Source organism: Astyanax mexicanus, chromosome 4 (assembly GCF_023375975.1).
Source record: "Astyanax mexicanus isolate ESR-SI-001 chromosome 4, AstMex3_surface, whole genome shotgun sequence".
In the NCBI taxonomy this organism is placed as follows: domain Eukaryota; kingdom Metazoa; phylum Chordata; class Actinopteri; order Characiformes; family Acestrorhamphidae; genus Astyanax; species Astyanax mexicanus.
In genome coordinates, this window is record NC_064411.1 from 56,317,870 (window position 1) to 56,337,942 (window position 20,073).

At 37.6% G+C, this 20,073-nt stretch overlaps 1 protein-coding gene across 10 annotated transcripts in view; it reads right to left on the reverse strand.

Moving 5' to 3' along the window:
* ptprfb (protein tyrosine phosphatase receptor type Fb) overlaps positions 1 to 20,073 on the reverse strand; it is a 189,703-nt gene that overhangs the window by 138,447 nt on the left and 31,183 nt on the right. For all 10 annotated transcript variants that reach the window (XM_049478911.1, XM_049478913.1, XM_049478909.1 and 7 more), the window contains exon 2: positions 19,262 to 19,431. In XM_049478911.1, the coding sequence (XP_049334868.1) occupies positions 19,262 to 19,358 (97 nt within the window). In that variant the 5' untranslated portion in view covers positions 19,359 to 19,431. The remainder of the gene's footprint in view (positions 1 to 19,261; positions 19,432 to 20,073) is intronic.

A 20,073-nucleotide genomic window follows, 5' to 3' on the forward strand; every position in this document is an offset into this window, starting at 1 on the left:
TTTTAGGAATGAAAGGTGCTATATAAATAAAGTATAAATATATAAATAAAAATGTCATGATATTTCATTGTATTTTCATGATAACGATACTCTTGGCGATATGAAAAAACACTCTATTTATAAAAATAAATTAAAAGAATACACTACTGCAACAAAATAAAAAAATATTTAATTTTTGCATACGATTTGATATGCCACACCCCTTACTGAGATATTGAAAAAAAAAATACAAGAATTTGATCAGATTTGTAACAGAAGTCAATGATCCAGAATTATAAGTCATGATACTAATAATACTAATAATGCACTCCAAATATCTCCATATATCCAGGATTAAAGTAAAATAAATGATACTGGACAGATATAACCTGTCTCTAGTAGATATATAATGGAAATAAGAACAGTGTAAATTTTTCTTTTGATAAAAACGTGATATGGGACGATATTTCAGGGTATAATATCGCTCACCTTATTCAAAAACAGGTTGGCGATATTACTGCGTTTGATACAATATGGCACACCCCTAGCTGCCACAATGATCGGGAGATTGGTGGTTCAAATTCAGGTCATGCAGCTTGCCCTCAGCTGCCGGAGCAATATCAATAGTGTATCACATCATTAACCTTTATTTTTTTTTTGTTTGATTGGGTTGAAACACAACACTAAATTAACCACTTCTGACACCAATCTTTACATCTAAACTAATCTTTAAAATACTGCAATACTTTGATTGTACACTATATTGCCAAAACTGTATCTTTTGTTGCATTTATTGTAGTGTTCTAGTCCTTTGTTGCACTTTACAGTTCTATCACTTTTGCACTTTATGTTGTTTATCTTATTGTTGTTCCACGTCGCTCCATGCTTATATATATATATATATGTATATATGTATATATGTATATATATACATATATACATATATATATTGTCCCAGAAATTATTGCGATAAACGATAATAAAGATTCCTTTTTCTGATCATATATGTAAATGCTGTTTGAAGGTGTGTAGTGATGTAGATTCTAAATAGTGCTATAATATTAAAAATATTGAAATATTAACAGGCTTCCTTCATATTCATATTAAATAGTTGCAGTATTCCCTGTAATTCCATGTAGCTCTGAATCTCCTGCTCTGCGGGAGCAGAACCTCCACCCCTCCGCGGTGGAGAAATCACTCCGCTAATGGATTAGCTCCATGTTCTCATGCATCTTTGAGGAGGCTGATGAAAAAGTGCTTCCTGCTAACAGGGTAAACAGTATCGAGTGATGGAGCAGCCGGAGGTGTAGCGTTACTCCGCCTTTAAAGCTCTGCCCATCGCCTGCTCTTCAAACACTGCACTCATTATCTCCTCTCCACCCGTCCTCACCGTATCACATCAAAGCCTCGCGGAGAGAGAGGAGCGATCGGGGGAAGTCCTCACCGAGTCCTATTATCTCACCCTCACCGCCCAACAATGGATCCATTCACACTCCGCAGACCAGACCAAAACCCAGACTTTAACTCCAGACATAAACTACAGAAATAAACTCCAGACATAAACTACAAATATAAGACCAGACGTAAGACCAGACGTAAACTCCAGACATGAGTCCAGACACAAGCCCAGACCAAAACCCAGACGTAAACTCCAGACATAAACTCCAGATTTAAGACCAGACATAAACTCCAGACATAAGACCAGACACAAGCCCAGACTAAAACCCAGACGTGAACTCCAGACGTAAGACCAGACGTAAACTCCAGACATAAGACCAGATAAAAGTCCAGACGCAAGTCTGAATAACTTCAGGCATAAAACCGGACGTCAAACTACAGACCAAAGTTTGAATCCAGATCAAACTCCAAATTGAAGTCCAAACCAAACTCCAGACATAACACCAGACCTAACTCAGGACCAAAGTCTAGAACAAACTCAGGACCAAAAGTCCAGACAAAAGACCAGACCAAACTCAGGGCCAAAGTCTAGAACAAACACAGGACCAAAAGTTCAGACCAAACTCAGGACCAAAGTCTAGAACAAACTCAGGACCAAAAGTCCAGACAAAAGACCAGACCAAACTCAGGACCAAAGTCTAGAACAAGCACAGGACCAAAAGTTCAGACCAAACTCGGGACCAAAAGTCCAGACAAAAGACCAGACCAAACTCAGGACCAAAGTCTAGAACAAACTCAGGACCAAAAGTCCAGACAAATGACCAGACCAAACTCAGGACCAAAGTCTAGAACAAACACAGGACCAAAAGTTCAGACAAAACTCAGGACCAAAAGTCCAGACAAAAGATCAGACCAAACTCAGGACCAAAAGTCCAGACAAAAGACCAGACCAAACTCAGGACCAAAGTCTAGAACAAACACAGGACCAAAAGTTCAGACAAAACTCAGGACCAAAAGTCCAGACCAAACTCAGGACCAAAAGTCCAGACCAAACTCAAGACCAAAAGTCCAGACAAAAGATCAGACCAAACTCAGGACCAAAGTCTAGAACAAACACAGGACCAAAAGTTCAGACAAAACTCAGGACCAAAAGTCCAGACCAAACTCAGGACCAAAAGTCCAGACAAAAGATCAGACCAAACTCAGGACCAAAAGTCCAGACAAAAGACCAGACCAAACTCAGGACCAAAGTCTAGAACAAACACAGGACCAAAAGTTCAGACAAAACTCAGGACCAAAAGTCCAGACAAAAGACCAGACCAAACTCAGGACCAAAGTCTAGAACAAACACAGGACCAAAAGTTCAGACAAAACTCAGGACCAAAAGTCCAGACAAAAGACCAGACCAAAGTCTAGACCAAGGTCCAGACCAAACTCCGGACCAAAAGACCAGACCAAACTCAGGACCAGAAGTCCAGATTTGAGTCTAGACCAAAAGTCCAGACCAAAGTCTAGACCAAACTCAGCCTAGGCATAAGACCAAACATCTGTCTAGACCAAACTCGAGACATAAGACCAGACCAAACTCAGCACTGTAATCTGTTGTACCCATACTGCTTTGCGACATATCTGCTCAGAGTTGTTGTGAAATATGTTGTGAAGAAAAACATATACATAGAATTTAGTTTTTTTCCCAAGAGAATGGTCAAAGCCCAGAACCAGAACCAGAATCCAGCATCCAGCAAAACCCATCGCACACCAAATGACTCTTTGTGGAGTATCAGCACAACACCGCGTAAACCACCCGGCATAAACACTGTATGTCCCCACACCGTATTAACACTCAGAGAGAAAGGTTGAGTCTATTCAGGCTTAAAGAGGAATTAAGGGGGCGTGAAATCACCGGATCTGGAATATTGGGAAAGGTTAAGCTGGAATGCTCCTGCCGTTACCCCCGGGGGGCAATTACACCGTAAACACCGGCGGCCACCGCAACGTCCTGACCTGCAGGTAATACGACTGAACCTGACATTTCCCTCAGAATCCAGTCAATACATTCCCACCATATAAACACGGCCTTCAGCACCATTACATCACTCAGATACGCTGTTTCTGCTCTCCAGGGGAAAAAAACTTATATTTTATTCAGTACATCTTTAAAAATATTTAAAAAATACTTTGTTCTTGCTTTTAAAAATAGATTTTTTGTTGTCGCTTGCAGAATAAATCTAAAAATTGATTCAGAAATGTTATTTTCTCTAACATTTAAAAAAAGTTTATAAAATTATGTAAATTTCCCAACATTTCGGAAATTATTGAGGTAAACTTTTTAAAATTTCATTTATTTTTGTAATTAATATTGTGTTCATGAAGAATTTCTAGAAAAATGTTTAAGAAACATTTTGAGGATTTGTTAATGAAGATATGTGCTAATCTAAAAGTGTACACTTTTAGAAAAAGTGCAGATTTTTGAATATTTTAAATTTAAATGTAAATTATTTCAGTTTACTGTTAATGTTTATTTTTTCACCAGTAAATGACTTTAAAAAAATGTTTTTTGTGTTCTTTTTAAAAATATAAAAATCAGTCAATATGTTATTTTTTGCTATTCTATAGAAAGACTTTTAGATTTTTAAGGGAATTCCTATCTTTTGTTATTGTTATTTATTACTCACCATTATTCAATCCCGATTCTTAAAATAAGTTAACAATAAAAATGAGGAATTCCCCCCCCCCCCAAGAAAAAACAAAAAACATTAAATTCAAAAACAAATAAAAGGTAAAAAAAATCCAATATTATGTTCTTTTTTATTTTAGTTATAAATATAGATTCTGTATTTCACATTAAAATGTGATAACTTTCCACACACTGTGTTAAAATGAAGCATTAATGCATAGATTTAAAAACACTAAACTAAAACTTAAAAAAATAAATGTATATTAAAACTCAAACCTCCAGTTTTGTAATTAAATTACCTTACTTTTAAAGACAGAAAATAAGCGGTTCTGCATTACAGTAGTCAGTAAACAGTAATTAGTCAGTACTGTAATGCTGTAATTAGTATGTGTACTGAAGCAGCGGGAGCAGGTGTGGTACAGCAGGGTAAACAGTGTAATTATAGGTGTGTACTGTATCAGTGATAGCGTTAGCCGCTAGTCATTAAGGGGAAAGGTTGGGGGGAGGGGGGTTTTGGGTAAGTGGGAGGGGTTTAGTGGAGGTGGGGGGGCGGGGGTGATTAGTTAGTGGGGGGGGGGGTTAGGGGTCTTTTTGTTGTCGGTGACACAACAATGGGTCATCGGCTTTCAAAGGTTAGCCATATGCTAATTAGCTTAACTGTTCACGGACCTCTTATCTCCAAAGCCTGAGCTGGAGTCATGTGACTAATGATCTAAATCTGCATAGTAAACAGGTGAAAATGGTGTTCCAGCCTCTGTAAGAATATAGATAGATAATCCTATACAGAATGGTTAGTGGACGTTTCAAGCTTTAAGCCCCGCCCCTTAATGAAAGTTAGGTAACACTTTCTTTGAATGTCATCTCTATAAGACTCTATAAACATACTCATAACACATTATAATGCATTCATAAGGCATTATAAACATAGCTATACAAATTTATAAAAATATATAATTCATAATAGCCATGTTTATTATGCATCATGAACTGTGATTATAATGCATTAATATCTGTGTTTATAACATGTTATACATCAATACCAAGAAACTCAGGAAATTATCATGCATAAAAAAGCTTCCAACGTATAAACACACCCTAAATAATCCCTTTAATATATTTTTAACCACTTATAAATTATTCTTGTCTTGAATATAATATTAGTTATAGTCAATTATAATGTATTATAACAGGTCTATGTGCACTCTAAGTAAAGTGCAAGACTAGATTATTAATGATAGAGATATAGTATTTTAACATATATATATATATATATATATATATATATATATATATATATATTATAAGCACAACTTATAATGTATTATGATCACAGGTCATAATGCTTAACAAACATGGCTATAATGGGTTATGCATTTTTATAAACATTTACAGCCATGTTTATAATGCCTTATGAATGCATTAGAAGATTTAGATTCTAAAACCTGTTTTCAAAATCGCATATCATTAAAACAGTGGAGGGATACGTAGGCACTATGCAGGCTGTCATGTGGCAAAAAGTAGTCCCCCTTAAAGAAAGCTGTATTTCTTCTGATCTGCTGCTATTCATTGCTTATAAACTCAAACTTCCTGCGAAGGACACGAGGCGATCTGTATATGTTCTGAGGTGTTACCTAGTGAGTTATTTGAGAGATATTTTAGTGAGGCATAATTTACTTTAAATTATACGTTGACGACATCACCATCCTTGTGCTAACGCTAGCGTTTCTGTAGTAAGTATGACGCACAGCTTAACGATGTTACACTCCGGCGTTACGGATTTTACGGTCGTTTCCTGCGAAGGACACGAGATGATCTTGTCATCCTGATGGCGGTGGTGAATCCAGGCCGTAGCGGAGGATTTGGATGAGTGCCGGCGGCTCCGGCATCGAGCAGCATAATTAAGCTATTAATCTCACATCATTAACCTCCGCTGACCCTCCCTTCCCTCCGTCGCCGCGACACCGTCGCTCTGCTGTTTCAAAGGCTCCCTCCATCGCCCTCCCTCTTTCCCTCTTCTTCCCTCGTTCTCCATCTCTCTCTCTCTCTCTCTCTTTTCCCCTCATTGCTGTTCTGCGGCACAGCTGTGGATGAACACAGCAGCTTCCCGAGTGCCACTCGATTGAGGATATGGTTACGTTTAATTAAAAAGAATCAATTTGCATTCGCGTCAACACCGCGCCCGGTCACCATACGGACGCTTTAAAACCGCGATCCAATTTGCAAAACCCCCGCCTGCCCGCCCGGCCGGACCCGAACCGCCTGACCCCGCCCCCGCCGCCTTAACGAGTCAGAACAAATAACGACTGATAGATTTACAGAGGGTCACGACTCCTCCAGAGCTCTCCGCAAACCGTAAAAACCAACAAGAAGAAGAAGAAGTTCCTCCACCCCGGAACATTCCTGACAGCGGTTCAATAAAACACGACTAAACTGTTAGCGAAGCCAAACCGCCGAGAAACAACCGCGGCTAACACAGGAGTTCCCTGTATCTTACTGCTTTATTAGTTAAAATACAACTTTTGGGGGGAAAAAACAGTGTCCTCATGCTATTAGCGTAGCTGCCATTTAGCTATTTTTCAAGTTTTTGCTAATTCTATGCTAAAAACTCATTCAGGAATGAGTTTCAGTAACAGGAATAAGTGCCAGTAACAGAAGTGAGTGCCAGTAACAGGAATGAGTGCCAGTAACAAGAGTGAGTGGGCAGTAACAGGAGTGAGTGCCAGTAACAGAAGTAAGTGCCAGTAACAGAAGAGAGTGCCAGTAACAGGAATGAGTGCCAGTAACAAGAGTGAGTGGGCAGTAACAGGAGTGAGTTCCAGTAACAGAAGTAAGTGCCAGTAACAGGAGTGAGTGCCAGTAACAGGAGTGAGTGCCAGTAACAGAAGAGAGTGCCAGTAACAAGAGTGAGGGACAGTAACAGGAGTGAGTGAGCAGTAACAGGAGTGAGTGCCAGTAACAGGAGTGAGTGAGCAGTAACAGGAGTGAGTGCCAGTAACAGAAGTGAGTGAGCAGTAACAGGAGTGAGTGCCAGTAACAGAAGTGAGTGCCAGTAACAGGAATGAGTGAGCAGTAACAGGAGTGAGTGCCAGTAACAGGAATGAGTGCCAGTTACAGAAGTTAGTGCCAGTAACAGGAATGAGTGGCAGTAATTGAACTTCCAGTAACAGGAGTGAGTGCCAGTAACAGAAATTAGTTTCACTAACAGATGTGAGTGCCATTAACAGGCATCTTTTTGATGAGTATCAAATTCTATTTTATTAGATAAATAACTGATCAACTAATTGGGGAAAAAATAATTGACCGATTAACCGATTATGAAATTAATCAATAGTTGAAGCCCGGAAAAAATAACTGTTTTCCATCTTTTTCTGTTTGCATCTTTTTGATAAGTATCATATCCCTTTTATCAGATTAGTAATCGATTAATCAGTTGATTATTTTTTTTCCGATTAATCAATTAATAATCTGACAAAAAGGATATGATACTCATCAAAAAGATGGAAGACTGAAAGCAGTTCTTTTCAGGGCTGCAACTAACAAATATTTTGATTATTGATTAGTCAGTCATTTCTTTTTTTTTTCCTGATTAATCGATTATTTAACGGTTTTAAGGGGAAAAAATTTACATACATTTTTTTAAAGTCATCTAATAATGGATTAATCGGGGAAAAGAAAATAGTTGATTAAAAATAATCAATAGTTGCAGCCCTGAATAGAACAGTTTTCTGTCTTTTTCTGTTTGCATCTTTTTGATAAGTATCTTACTTTTTTTATCAGATTAATAATCGAATAATCTGGAAAATAATCGACCGATTAATCGATTATTAAAAACAATCGTTAGTTGCAGTCCTGAATAGATCTGTTTTCAGTCTTTTTCAGCTTTTGTCTTTTTAGCCGAGTATTGTATCGTAACACTGGAGTATCATCAGACCCTGGAGCGCCGTGTTTAGTCACCAGGCGTCACGGTGAACCATCACTCACACGCAATCACCAGTGCTGATGTCACTCCTGCAGGTTCTGCACTGTCCTGTTGGCACGGTGACGGATGCTGCAGTCTGGTGAAGGAGCTGAGCGCACGTCACCGTGATTAAAATGATGATTCTGCCGGAGGCGTGATAAAACACCGACGCTTCCACAAACATCATTACTTACATTCACTCAATACACACTTCCTGTTTCTGAATAAACTACAATCACTCACACTGAGAACTACAGCCTGATTCACACCATACAACTCTAAACTAAACTATATAATACTCTATATATACACACATCACCAGAATACTCTATACTCTATATACTCAGTATAGTACAATATACTCTACTGTACACTATACTACACTCTATAATATACTGTACTGCACTTTTTACTATACTACACTCTAATTTACATCACCTTACTACCATCCACTATACTACACATGTATACAGTACTGCATTCTATATAACACTATACTGCACTTTACTAATATACACCTTACTTTATGATACACTATACACTAAACTCTTATATCCAGTACTACACTCCATATAACACTATACTACACTGTTATATACTATACAATGCTCTACTACTGTACATTTCACTCTGATAAACTGTAATATAGGTATACTTTACTACTACACATTCCACTTTGTGATAGAGTACTACACTCTATATAACACTATAGTACACTCTACTATTATACACTATACTATTATACACTACATTATTAGACACTATACTATTATACACTCTGAAACACTCTACTATACTACATTGTAAATAACACTTTATTACAGCCCAATACTGTACACTTCACTTTAAATTACACTATACTACACTGTATATAACACTTTGATAACTATACTAAACTTTTATATGCATGATACTCCACTGTAGCATACTCTACTATACTACACTGTATATAACACTTAGTACACCTTAATTATGTACATTTTACTTTGTAATACACTATACTACACTGCATATAACACTGTATAATAAACTACACTGTACTCAAATACGTGATCATACTTCACAGTAGTACACTCTCCTATACTACACTGTATATAACACTTTATGATGCACTACACTTTACTGATATGATAATACTTTACTGTAGTACACTCTACTATACTACACTGTATAACACACTACACTATACTCTTATATGCTATAATACTTCACTGTAGTACACTCTTCTATACTACACTGTATATAACACTTTGATACGCTAAACTACACTCTTATTTGCATGATACTCCACTGTAGCATACTCTACTATACTACACTGTATATAACACTTTAGTACACCTTAATTCTGTACATTTTACTTTGTGATAAACTATACTACACTGTATAAAACACTTTGATACACTATACACGATAATACTCCACTATACTCCACTCTACTATACTACACTGTATATAACACTTTATGATGCACTACACTATACTCATATGATAATACTTTACTGTAGTACACTCTACTATACTACACTGTGTATAACACACTACACTATACTCTTAAATGTGATAATACTCCACTGTAGTACACTCTTCTATACTACACTGTATATAACACTTTAGTACACCCTAATACTGTACACTTCACTTTATGAGACACTATACTACTCTGTATATAACACTTTATAATACACTATACTACACTCTTATATATAATAATACTCCACTATATTACACTCTACTATACTACACTCTATATAACACTTTATAATACACTATACAACACTGTATATAACACTTTATAATACACTATACTACACTCTTATATATAATAATACTCCACTATATTACACTCTACTATACTACACTCTATATAACACTTTATAATACACTATACAACAATGTATATAACACTGTATAATACACTATACTACACTGTATATAACACTTTATAATACACTATACTACACTGTAAATAACACTTTATAATACACTATACTACACTGTATATAACACTTTATAATACACTATACTACACTGTATATAACACTTTATAATACACTATACTACACTGTATATAACACTTTATAATACACTAAACTACACTTATATATAATAATACTCCACTATATTACACTCTACTATACTACACTCTATATAACACTTTATAATACACTATACTACACTCTTATATATAATAATACTCCACTATATTACACTCTACTATACTACACTCTATATAACACTTTATAATACACTATACAACAATGTATATAACACTGTATAATACACTATACTACACTGTATATAACACTTTATAATACACTATACTACACTGTATATAACACTTTATAATACACTATACTACACTGTAAATAACACTTTATAATACACTATACTACACTGTATATAACACTTTATAATACACTATACTACACTGTATATAACACTTTATAATACACTATACTACACTGTATATAACACTTTATAATACACTATACTACACTGCATATAACACTTTATAATACACTATACTACACTGTAAATAACACTTTATAATACACTATACTACACTGTATATAACACTTTATAATACACTATACTACACTGTATATAACACTTTATAATACACTATACTACACTGTATATAACACTTTATAATACACTATACTACACTGTAGTACACTCTACTATACCACACTGTATGTAGCACTACACTATACTCTTATATACAATAATACTATAATAATACTATAGTACACTCTACCATACCTCACTATAAATAACACTTACAATATTATACCCTAGTATATAGTACACCCCAATATTCAACACTTCACTTCATGGTACACTATACTACACTCATATTTACTATACTACGCTCTACTATACTACACTTTTCTTTTCTTCTCTGGCTCTGTTTGGAGAACCGAACGCTCCTCACAGGCCAGACGGTCACGTGACCCTTCCCAGTAATTATGAGCGCTGGCTGCTGTCCTGGAGCAGACAATACTCAGCAGCTGTACTCTTTCATCAGGACAGTATATTTAGCAGAACCTGAGCTGGAGGCGATCAGCGGCTCCTCCACCCAGTAAAGCTACAGATCCACCACCCTGTAATTCAGCTGGAGGGCGGCCAGTGCCCCCCCCCCTCCACCCCCCCGGCTGATTACAGGCCGCTGTAACCCGCTGTTTGTGGTGGGGAGTATCTGAAGCGGGGGGTTATTTCTGGAGCTTTATGCGCTTGCTCTGCTGTTACGGGGGTATTTATATACAGCAGCTCTGCGTTCTGAATCACCAGGCTGGGGAGCACTGCTGTGAATAATAATAATAATAATAATAATAATAATAATATCTGGAGCAAATTATACCACTATCTCTATATATAACATATATAACACTCATAAATGAGTCTATATATCATTAAACACCATATAACATTTTCGTTAACCATTAGCATGAAGAACTGGAGCTTTATATAGGAGTACCATGGCTGTGTCCCAAATCCATAATATACACTGATACACTTACTGTAGCATCAGAAACATACACTATACTGTTATATACTATACTATACTATACTATACTACAGTACTACACAAAACACTACTCCACTGTACTATTATACACTTTACTTTATGATACAACATAATACTAATATACAGTCCTACACTCTGTATAACACTACAGTACACTCTACTAGTATAAACTTCACTTGATACAGTATACCAGTTATACACAGTAGTACACTCTATATAACACTATAATACTATCTATTATACATTTCTCTTGATGAAACACTCGATATACAGTTATAGATACTAGATACTAGCTACTACACTTATATACAGTTCTAATATAGAGTACTACACTCTATATAAGAGTACAGTACAGTCTACTATTATACACTTCACCTGATACACTATACCACACTCTTATATACAGTACTACACTCTATATAACGCTATGGCACACTCTACTATTATTCATTTCTATGTATAACGCCCTATAATACACTTATATACAGTACTACACTCTATATAACACTACAGTACAGTCTACTGGTATACACTTCACTTTATGATACACTACACCACACTGTATTATATACAACACTATAGTGCACCAGACTATAGTATACTCCTTAATGTACTATAGTGCACTCTACTAGTATACACTTCACTTTATGATGCACTATATTAATCTCTTATATACAGTACTACACTCTATATAACACTATAGTACATTCTACTGGTATACATTTAACTTTAAGACGTACTACACTTATACACAGTACTACACCCTATATAACTATAGTACACTCTTCTATCATACACTTATCTTTATGACGCACTATACTACACTTATATACATTCCTAATATATATATTACAACACTCTATATAAAACTATAGTACACTCTATTATTATACACTTTATGACATACTATACTACATTTACATACATTACTACACTCTATATAACATTATAGTACACTCTTATACTATACACTTCACTTTATAGTGTGTTATACTACACAAACACAGTACTATACTCTAAATAATTCAACAGTATACACTCTACTAGTATACACTTGACTTTATGACGCACTATCCTACACTAACATACAGTACTGCACTCTATATAACACTACAATACACTCCACTAGTATATACTTCAATATATGACACTATACTACACTTATATACAGTACTACACTATATATATAACACTATAGTACACTCTACTAGTATATACTTCACTTCATGATGCACTATACTATACAGATACAGTGCTACACCCTATATAACACTATAGTTCACTCTACTAGTATATACTTTACTATATGACACACTATACACAGATACAGTATTACATCCTATATAACACTATATGACACTTATATAAAGTACTAATATACAGTAGTGCATTCTAAATAATGCTACAGTACACTTTACTAGTATATGTCACTATGACGTACGGTACTACACTTATATACAGTACTACACTTTGTATAACACTATAGTACACTCTTATATTATACACTTATCTTTAAGACGCCCTATACTCCACTTATATACAGAACTACACTTTAATACCTCTATAGTACACTCTACTGGTATACATTCAACTTTATGACGCCCTATACTCCACTTATATACAGAACTACACTTTAATACCTCTATAGTACACTCTACTGGTATACATTCAACTTTATGACGCACAATACTACACTTATACACAATATTACACTCTATATAACACTATAGTTCACTCTGCTGGTATATAGTTCACTATATGACACACTATACTACACTTATATACAGTATACACTCTATATAACAATATATGACACTTATATAAAGTACTAATATACATTAGTGTGCTCTAAATAACGCTACAGTACACTCTACTAGTATACACTTCACTCTATGACATACAGTGCTACACTGTGTATAACACCAAAGTACACTCTTATATTATACATTTATCTTTATGACGCCCTATACTACACTTATATACAGTACTACACTTTGTATGACACTATAAGACGCTCTTATTTTATACACTTATCTTTATGATGCCATATATTACACTTATATACAGTACTACACTCTTAATAACATTATAGTATACTCTACTGGTATATACTTCACTATAAGACACACTATACTAAACTTATATACGGTATTACACTCTAAATAACACTATAGTACATTCTACTAGTGCATACTTCACTATATGACACACTATACTAAACTTATATACAATATTACACTCTATGTAACACTATATGCACTTACACTATACTACACTTATATATAGTGTTATCTTCTCAGTAGAATTGCAATCCCACTCTTTCTTCTGGCTGCATCTACTTTAATTTATCTATAGATGAGTGTATATATATACACTCTAAAAAACAGAGGTACGATATGAGTACTTTTTTGTACTCGAAGGTACACTCTTTATAATTGTACCCTCAAAGGTACAATATTGGTCTTTACAGGGTCAGATTTGTTCCCTCTGAAGTACAAAGTCATTTCTAACAGCAATAAGTACAAATTTGTACCATTTAACCAGCCAAAGGGTACATTCAGTATTCTGCATCACTGTACTAATAAACTATATATATTTAAATTGCACATTTTTTATTTGAAAGCCAGACAATTTTGTATCATCAAGTTTTTGAGCCATATTTAGTTGATGATAATGTTTATAATCTTTATGATCTTAACTGGCACAAAAACCATGGGTACAAAAAAGGACTTTTACTGAAAGGTACTTTTTTGTGCCTCAATATAAGGTACAGCCCCAGCGACAAGCTTTGTACTCTTTTAAGTACAAATCTGTACTTATATTTCTTAGAGTGTAGATGAGGAAGTCTGAGATAAATAAGCTGAGATAGTGAGGAGGGTCAGATCTGGAGGAGGTCTGCAGTCGCTCAGCATCTCCAGCCGTGGCCAGTGTAGCGTGAGACCGGACTAATGAGGACGCAATGTGTTATGCTAATAGGCTGAGAGCAGGAACACGCGAATATCGAACATAAGGGACCAGAGCAATTATGCTGATGAGGGGAGTTGAGAGGGGGGACGGGGGACGGGGAGGGGACATTTGCTCTGTAAATAGTCTTTATCCACTCGGGGAAGCTCTCCAAATGATCAAGGAATAACAAGTAGGCTAGATCTCACCGTGACCTTTCTCCTGCTGCTCTCAGAAACCAGACTCATTTCAGCAAATTCCACCCAAAATAAACGACTGGAGGCAGAAATAGTTAGTCCTCATCACTTAAAACTTCAGCAACACCACAGCAACCACCTGAAACACACCTGGAACCACTCAGTAAGCACCTGGTACAGGCGCATGGCAACCTCTTTGCAACACCTCAACAAACAAGAGCTATACAACAGCAACATCCAGCAGCAATTAAACGGCGGTGTAGCAACACCTTTACAAGAGCTTAGCAACACCTTAGCAACCACCAGAAACACACCTGGAACTACTCAGTAAGCACCTGGTACAGGCACAACAGCAACATCCAGTAGCAATTAAGTTGCGGTGTAGCAACACCTTCGCAAAAGCTTAGCAACACCTTAGCAACCACCTGAAACACACCTGGAACCACTCAGTAAGCACCTGGTACAGGCACTTGGCAACCTCTCTGCAACACCTCAGCAAACAAGAGCTATACCACAGCAACATCCAGCAGCAGCGATTAAGCTGCAGTGCAGCAACACCTTTACAAGAGCTTAGCAACACCTTAGCAACCATCTGAAACACACCTGGAACCACTCATTAAGCACCTGGTACAGGCACATCGCAACCTCTCTGCAACATCTCAACAAACAAGAGTTATACCACAGCAACATCCAGCAGCAATTAAGTTGCGGTGTAGCAACACCTTTACAAGAGCTTAGCAACACCTTAGCAACCATCTGAAACACACCTGGAACCACTCATTAAGCACCTGGTACAGGCACATCGCAACCTCTATGCAACACCTCAGCAAACAAGAGCTATAAAACAGCAACATCCAGCAGCGATTAAGCTGCAGTGCAGCAACATCTTTACAAGAGCTTAGCAACACCTTAGCAACCACCTGAAACATGCCTAGCAAACTCCTTGCAACACCTCAGCAACCAAGAGCTATACCACAGCATCATCCAGTAGTTATTAAGCTGCATTGTAGCAACAGCTTTGCAACCAACCAAATACCATAGCAACCACATCGTAATATCCTACACAATCACATAGTAACACATGAGCAACAGTCTAGCAACACTTTAGCAATAGCGAAGCAATGTGTTAGGAACTGCTTAGCAACCAACCCATTGCCATATTACCTCAGCAACAAGCAGCTATACCAAAGCAACAGCCTCGTAAACCTTTAGCAACCAATCCGTTACTGCATTGCAATCACATAGTAACACCTGAGCAATGGCCTAGCAACACCTTAGCAACAGCAGAGCAATGTGTTTGGAACTGCTTAGCAACCTCTTGGCATCCAACGCATTAGCAGAGTAACCTCATGATAACATCTGAGCAACAGCAGAGCGATGTTCTAGGAACACTTTAGTAACAGCTTATCAACCCCATAGCTATACTGCGGCAACCGTAAAGAGCTACAGCATAGCATCTGCTTAGTAACAATGCGTTATTGCATTGCAATCACATAGTAACACCTGAGCAACAGCCAAGCAATGTGTTAAAAACTGCTTTTGTAACTGCTTAGCTTCTAAACCGTTACCACAGCAACTGCACAGTAATAGCTTAACAACCACCGAGCAGTACTGTAGCAACCGTGAACAGCCACAGTGTAGCAACAGCACAGCAACACAGAAACTGCTTAGCCTCCAATCTGTTACCACAGCAACCGCGCAATAATATCTTAGCAACCCCTGAGCAGTACTGTAGCAACTGTAAGTAGCTACAGTGTAGCACCAACTGAGGAATGACCTTAGAAACTGCTTTTGTAACTGCTTAGCATCCAACCCATTACCACAGCAACCGCACAGTAATACCTTAGCAACCACTGAGCAATACTGTAGCAACCGTAAACAGCTACAGTATAGCAACAGCTGAGGAATGACCCTGCAGCACATTTATATTAAATCAGCCTTAAAGGTGGATGTTAGATAGTGTGGAGGAATACGGGCTTTTTAAACACCTCGCCGGTTTCCTATAGAGTATTTATGTAGTATACACAGCAGTATAGAGGACAGCTGAAGGTAAGGCCGGCAGGTTCTGATTGGCTGAGGCGTCTGAAGGCGAGAGCAGTGTGAGGAGGGTCTGTGGTGATATCAGAGTGAGTGTGACAGTAGTGCGAGTGGGTCACGCTGTGAATTAATCGGCTCTCTGACCCGAGCGTGAGCCCGGCGCCGAGTCCGGATCCACCCTGACAGAGCCGGGTCAGCCCCGCCGTGTCTCCACACGCCGGACACTCATTTAAAAAAAACGTAGAGATCTGTAGAGTTACTCCAGCTGCAGCTCTCAACTCCACTGCACTGAGATATATACCCTTATTTTATACGGTTTTAATATAATCTATATTAGCAGTAACATATCGAACAGCACAACACATTAAAAACATCTGTTTTCAATTTAAAACACTGTACTTCTATTTTACTACACACGAGAAAAGCAAACAGCAAACAGCAAAGACTAACAGCGCGAGTAACTACCGCCACCACGTTTGGAAGCATTCATTTTAATGATTTTTTTTACCCCCTTACATTTCTTATACTACACTATACTCCCTTATAGTACTAATACCATCACCCCATATACATTCCTATACCTTCCTATATGACCCTATACTTTCTATACTCCCCTGTACTTCAAATACTTTTGTATGCCACGCTATACTCTACTGTATTACCCTACATTCCCCTACGCTACAATATACCCTATACTCTCATATACTCCACTATATCACCATATACTCCTTACACATCATGTACTCCCCTATACTTTCCTTATTCCCTGTACTACACTATACTACCCTTTACCACCTTATACTACCTGATACTCCCTATACTACTCTACACCACCATATACTCCCCTATACTACCCTACACCACCTTACACTACTCTATACTACCTTATACCACCATATACTCCCCTATACTACCCTACACCACCTTACACTACTCTATACTACCTTATACTACCAGATACTCCCCTATACTACCCTACACCACCTTACACTACTCTATACTACCTTATACTACCATATACTCCCCTATACTACCCTACACCACCTTACACTACTCTATACTACCTTATACTACCAGATACTCCCCTATACTACCCTACACCACCTTACACTACTCTATACTACCTTATACTACCAGATACTCCCCTATACTACCCTATACCACCTTACACTACTCTATACTACCTTATACTACCAGATACTCCCCTATACTACCCTATACCACCTTATACTCGCTTATACTACCCTATACCACCTAAAACTCCCCTAAAGCACTCTATACTACCCTATACCACCTTATACTGCCCTATATTATCTTATACCACCTTATACTCCCTTATACTACCCTATACCCCCTAAAACTCCCCTAAACCGCTCTATACTACCCTATACTCCCTTATACTACCCTATACCCTCTAAAACTCCCATAAACCACTCTATACTACCCTATACCACCTTATACTACCTGATACTCCCTATACTACCAGATACCCCCCTATACTATCTTATACCACCTTATACTCCTTTATACTACCCTATACCACCTTATACTGCCCTATACCACCTGATACTCCCCTATACTACCCTATATTATCTTATACCACCTTATACTCCCTTATACTACCCTATACCCCCTAAAACTACCCTAAAGCACTCTATACTACCCTATACCACCTTATACTGCCCTATATTATCTTATACCACCTTATACTCCCTTATACTACCCTATACCCCCTAAAACTCCCCTAAACCGCTCTATACTACCCTATACTCCCTTATACTACCTGATACTCCCTATACTACCAGATACCCCCCTATACTATCTTATACCACCTTATACTCCTTTATACTACCCTATACCACCTGATACTCCCCTATACTACCCTAAAACACCATATATTCCCCTATACTAACATATACTCCCATATACTACAAATGTGTATAGTATAGTATACTTCCTATATTCCCTGTACTACACTATACTCCCCTATAACATGTTATACTCCCCTATACTTCCTTATATTACTCTATGCTACAATGTACTTCCTGTATAACCCTGTATTCCACCATACTCCACCTTATACTCCACCATACTCCACTATACTCGACGCAAACCAAGACTTCTCTTATTCTACTGAACCTGTTGACCTGCTGGGTCAGTGCTGATATTTTACTCAGCAGAGTAAAACTTTCCGTTTCTCTTTAGCAACAAAAAAAAAAGCAAATTTCCAGCATCAGACCGTCGTCAGTGCAGCTAAATGTGCGCAAATCTGATTTGCTGCTGCTGACAAGAAGAAAAATCCAGCCAATAACAACAGCAGCAGCGGCAGTGGCAGCAGCCGGGACTGGCACTTAAACGGGGGTTATTTTCACCATCCTGCCCCCTAATTCTGCACTTCGCTACCGGCTTTTCCAACAATAACCGAATTACTGCGCCGTCCTCCACCCAGAAAAGAAAACCCATGACGTCGCGGCGCACCGCGGCCGGCCCGGTGTTAGAGAGAGAGAGTGTGTGTGTGTGTGTGTGTGTGTGTGTGTACTCACTGTCTGCCTGCGAGGAAAACACCATGCAGCCCAGCATTAGCAGGAGAGGCAGCCAATTAGGCAGGAAGGGCACTGGCGGGCAAATATTAGGCACCATGTTCCAGGTTGGCACAGCTCCTCCTCGGTCCCCGCTCTGCTCTACCCACTCTCATACAATCATAGGATAAAACCTGTTGTAGGAAACAGAGAGAAAACACACGGATTACAACCAGATTCACCGCAGAAAAGCAGGAAAACTGTGTATATATATATATATATATATTTACACAAAGCTCTGGAAAAAATGAAGAGAGCACTTCAGTTTCTGAATCAGTTTCTCTGATTTTGCTATTTATAGGTTTATGTTTGAGTAAAATGAACATTGTTGTTTTATTCTATAAACTACAGACAACATTTCTCCCAAATTACAAATAAAAATATTTAAGTCATTTAGAGCATTTATTTATATGCAGAAAATGAGAAAAAAGATGCACAATTTTTAATCATGCATCTTGGCATCATGTTCTTCTCCTCCACCAGTCTTACACACTGCTTTTGGATAACTTTATGCTGCTTTACTCCTGGTGCAAACATTCAAGCAGTTCAGTTTGGTGGTTTGATGGCTTGTGATCCTCCATCTTCCTCTTGATTTTATTACATTAATCTGAGCTAAAGGCTAAAGCTGTTGCCATGTGGGTCAGCCAGACGTGATTCTTCCTGTAGCATCGATATGCATCGTTTCCTGATATGAGGTGATTATTGAGTTTACATGAGTTAATGTACGTTGCATTTACATTGTAGCTTAATTTGTAAAAAAAAAATGCAACAAGGAG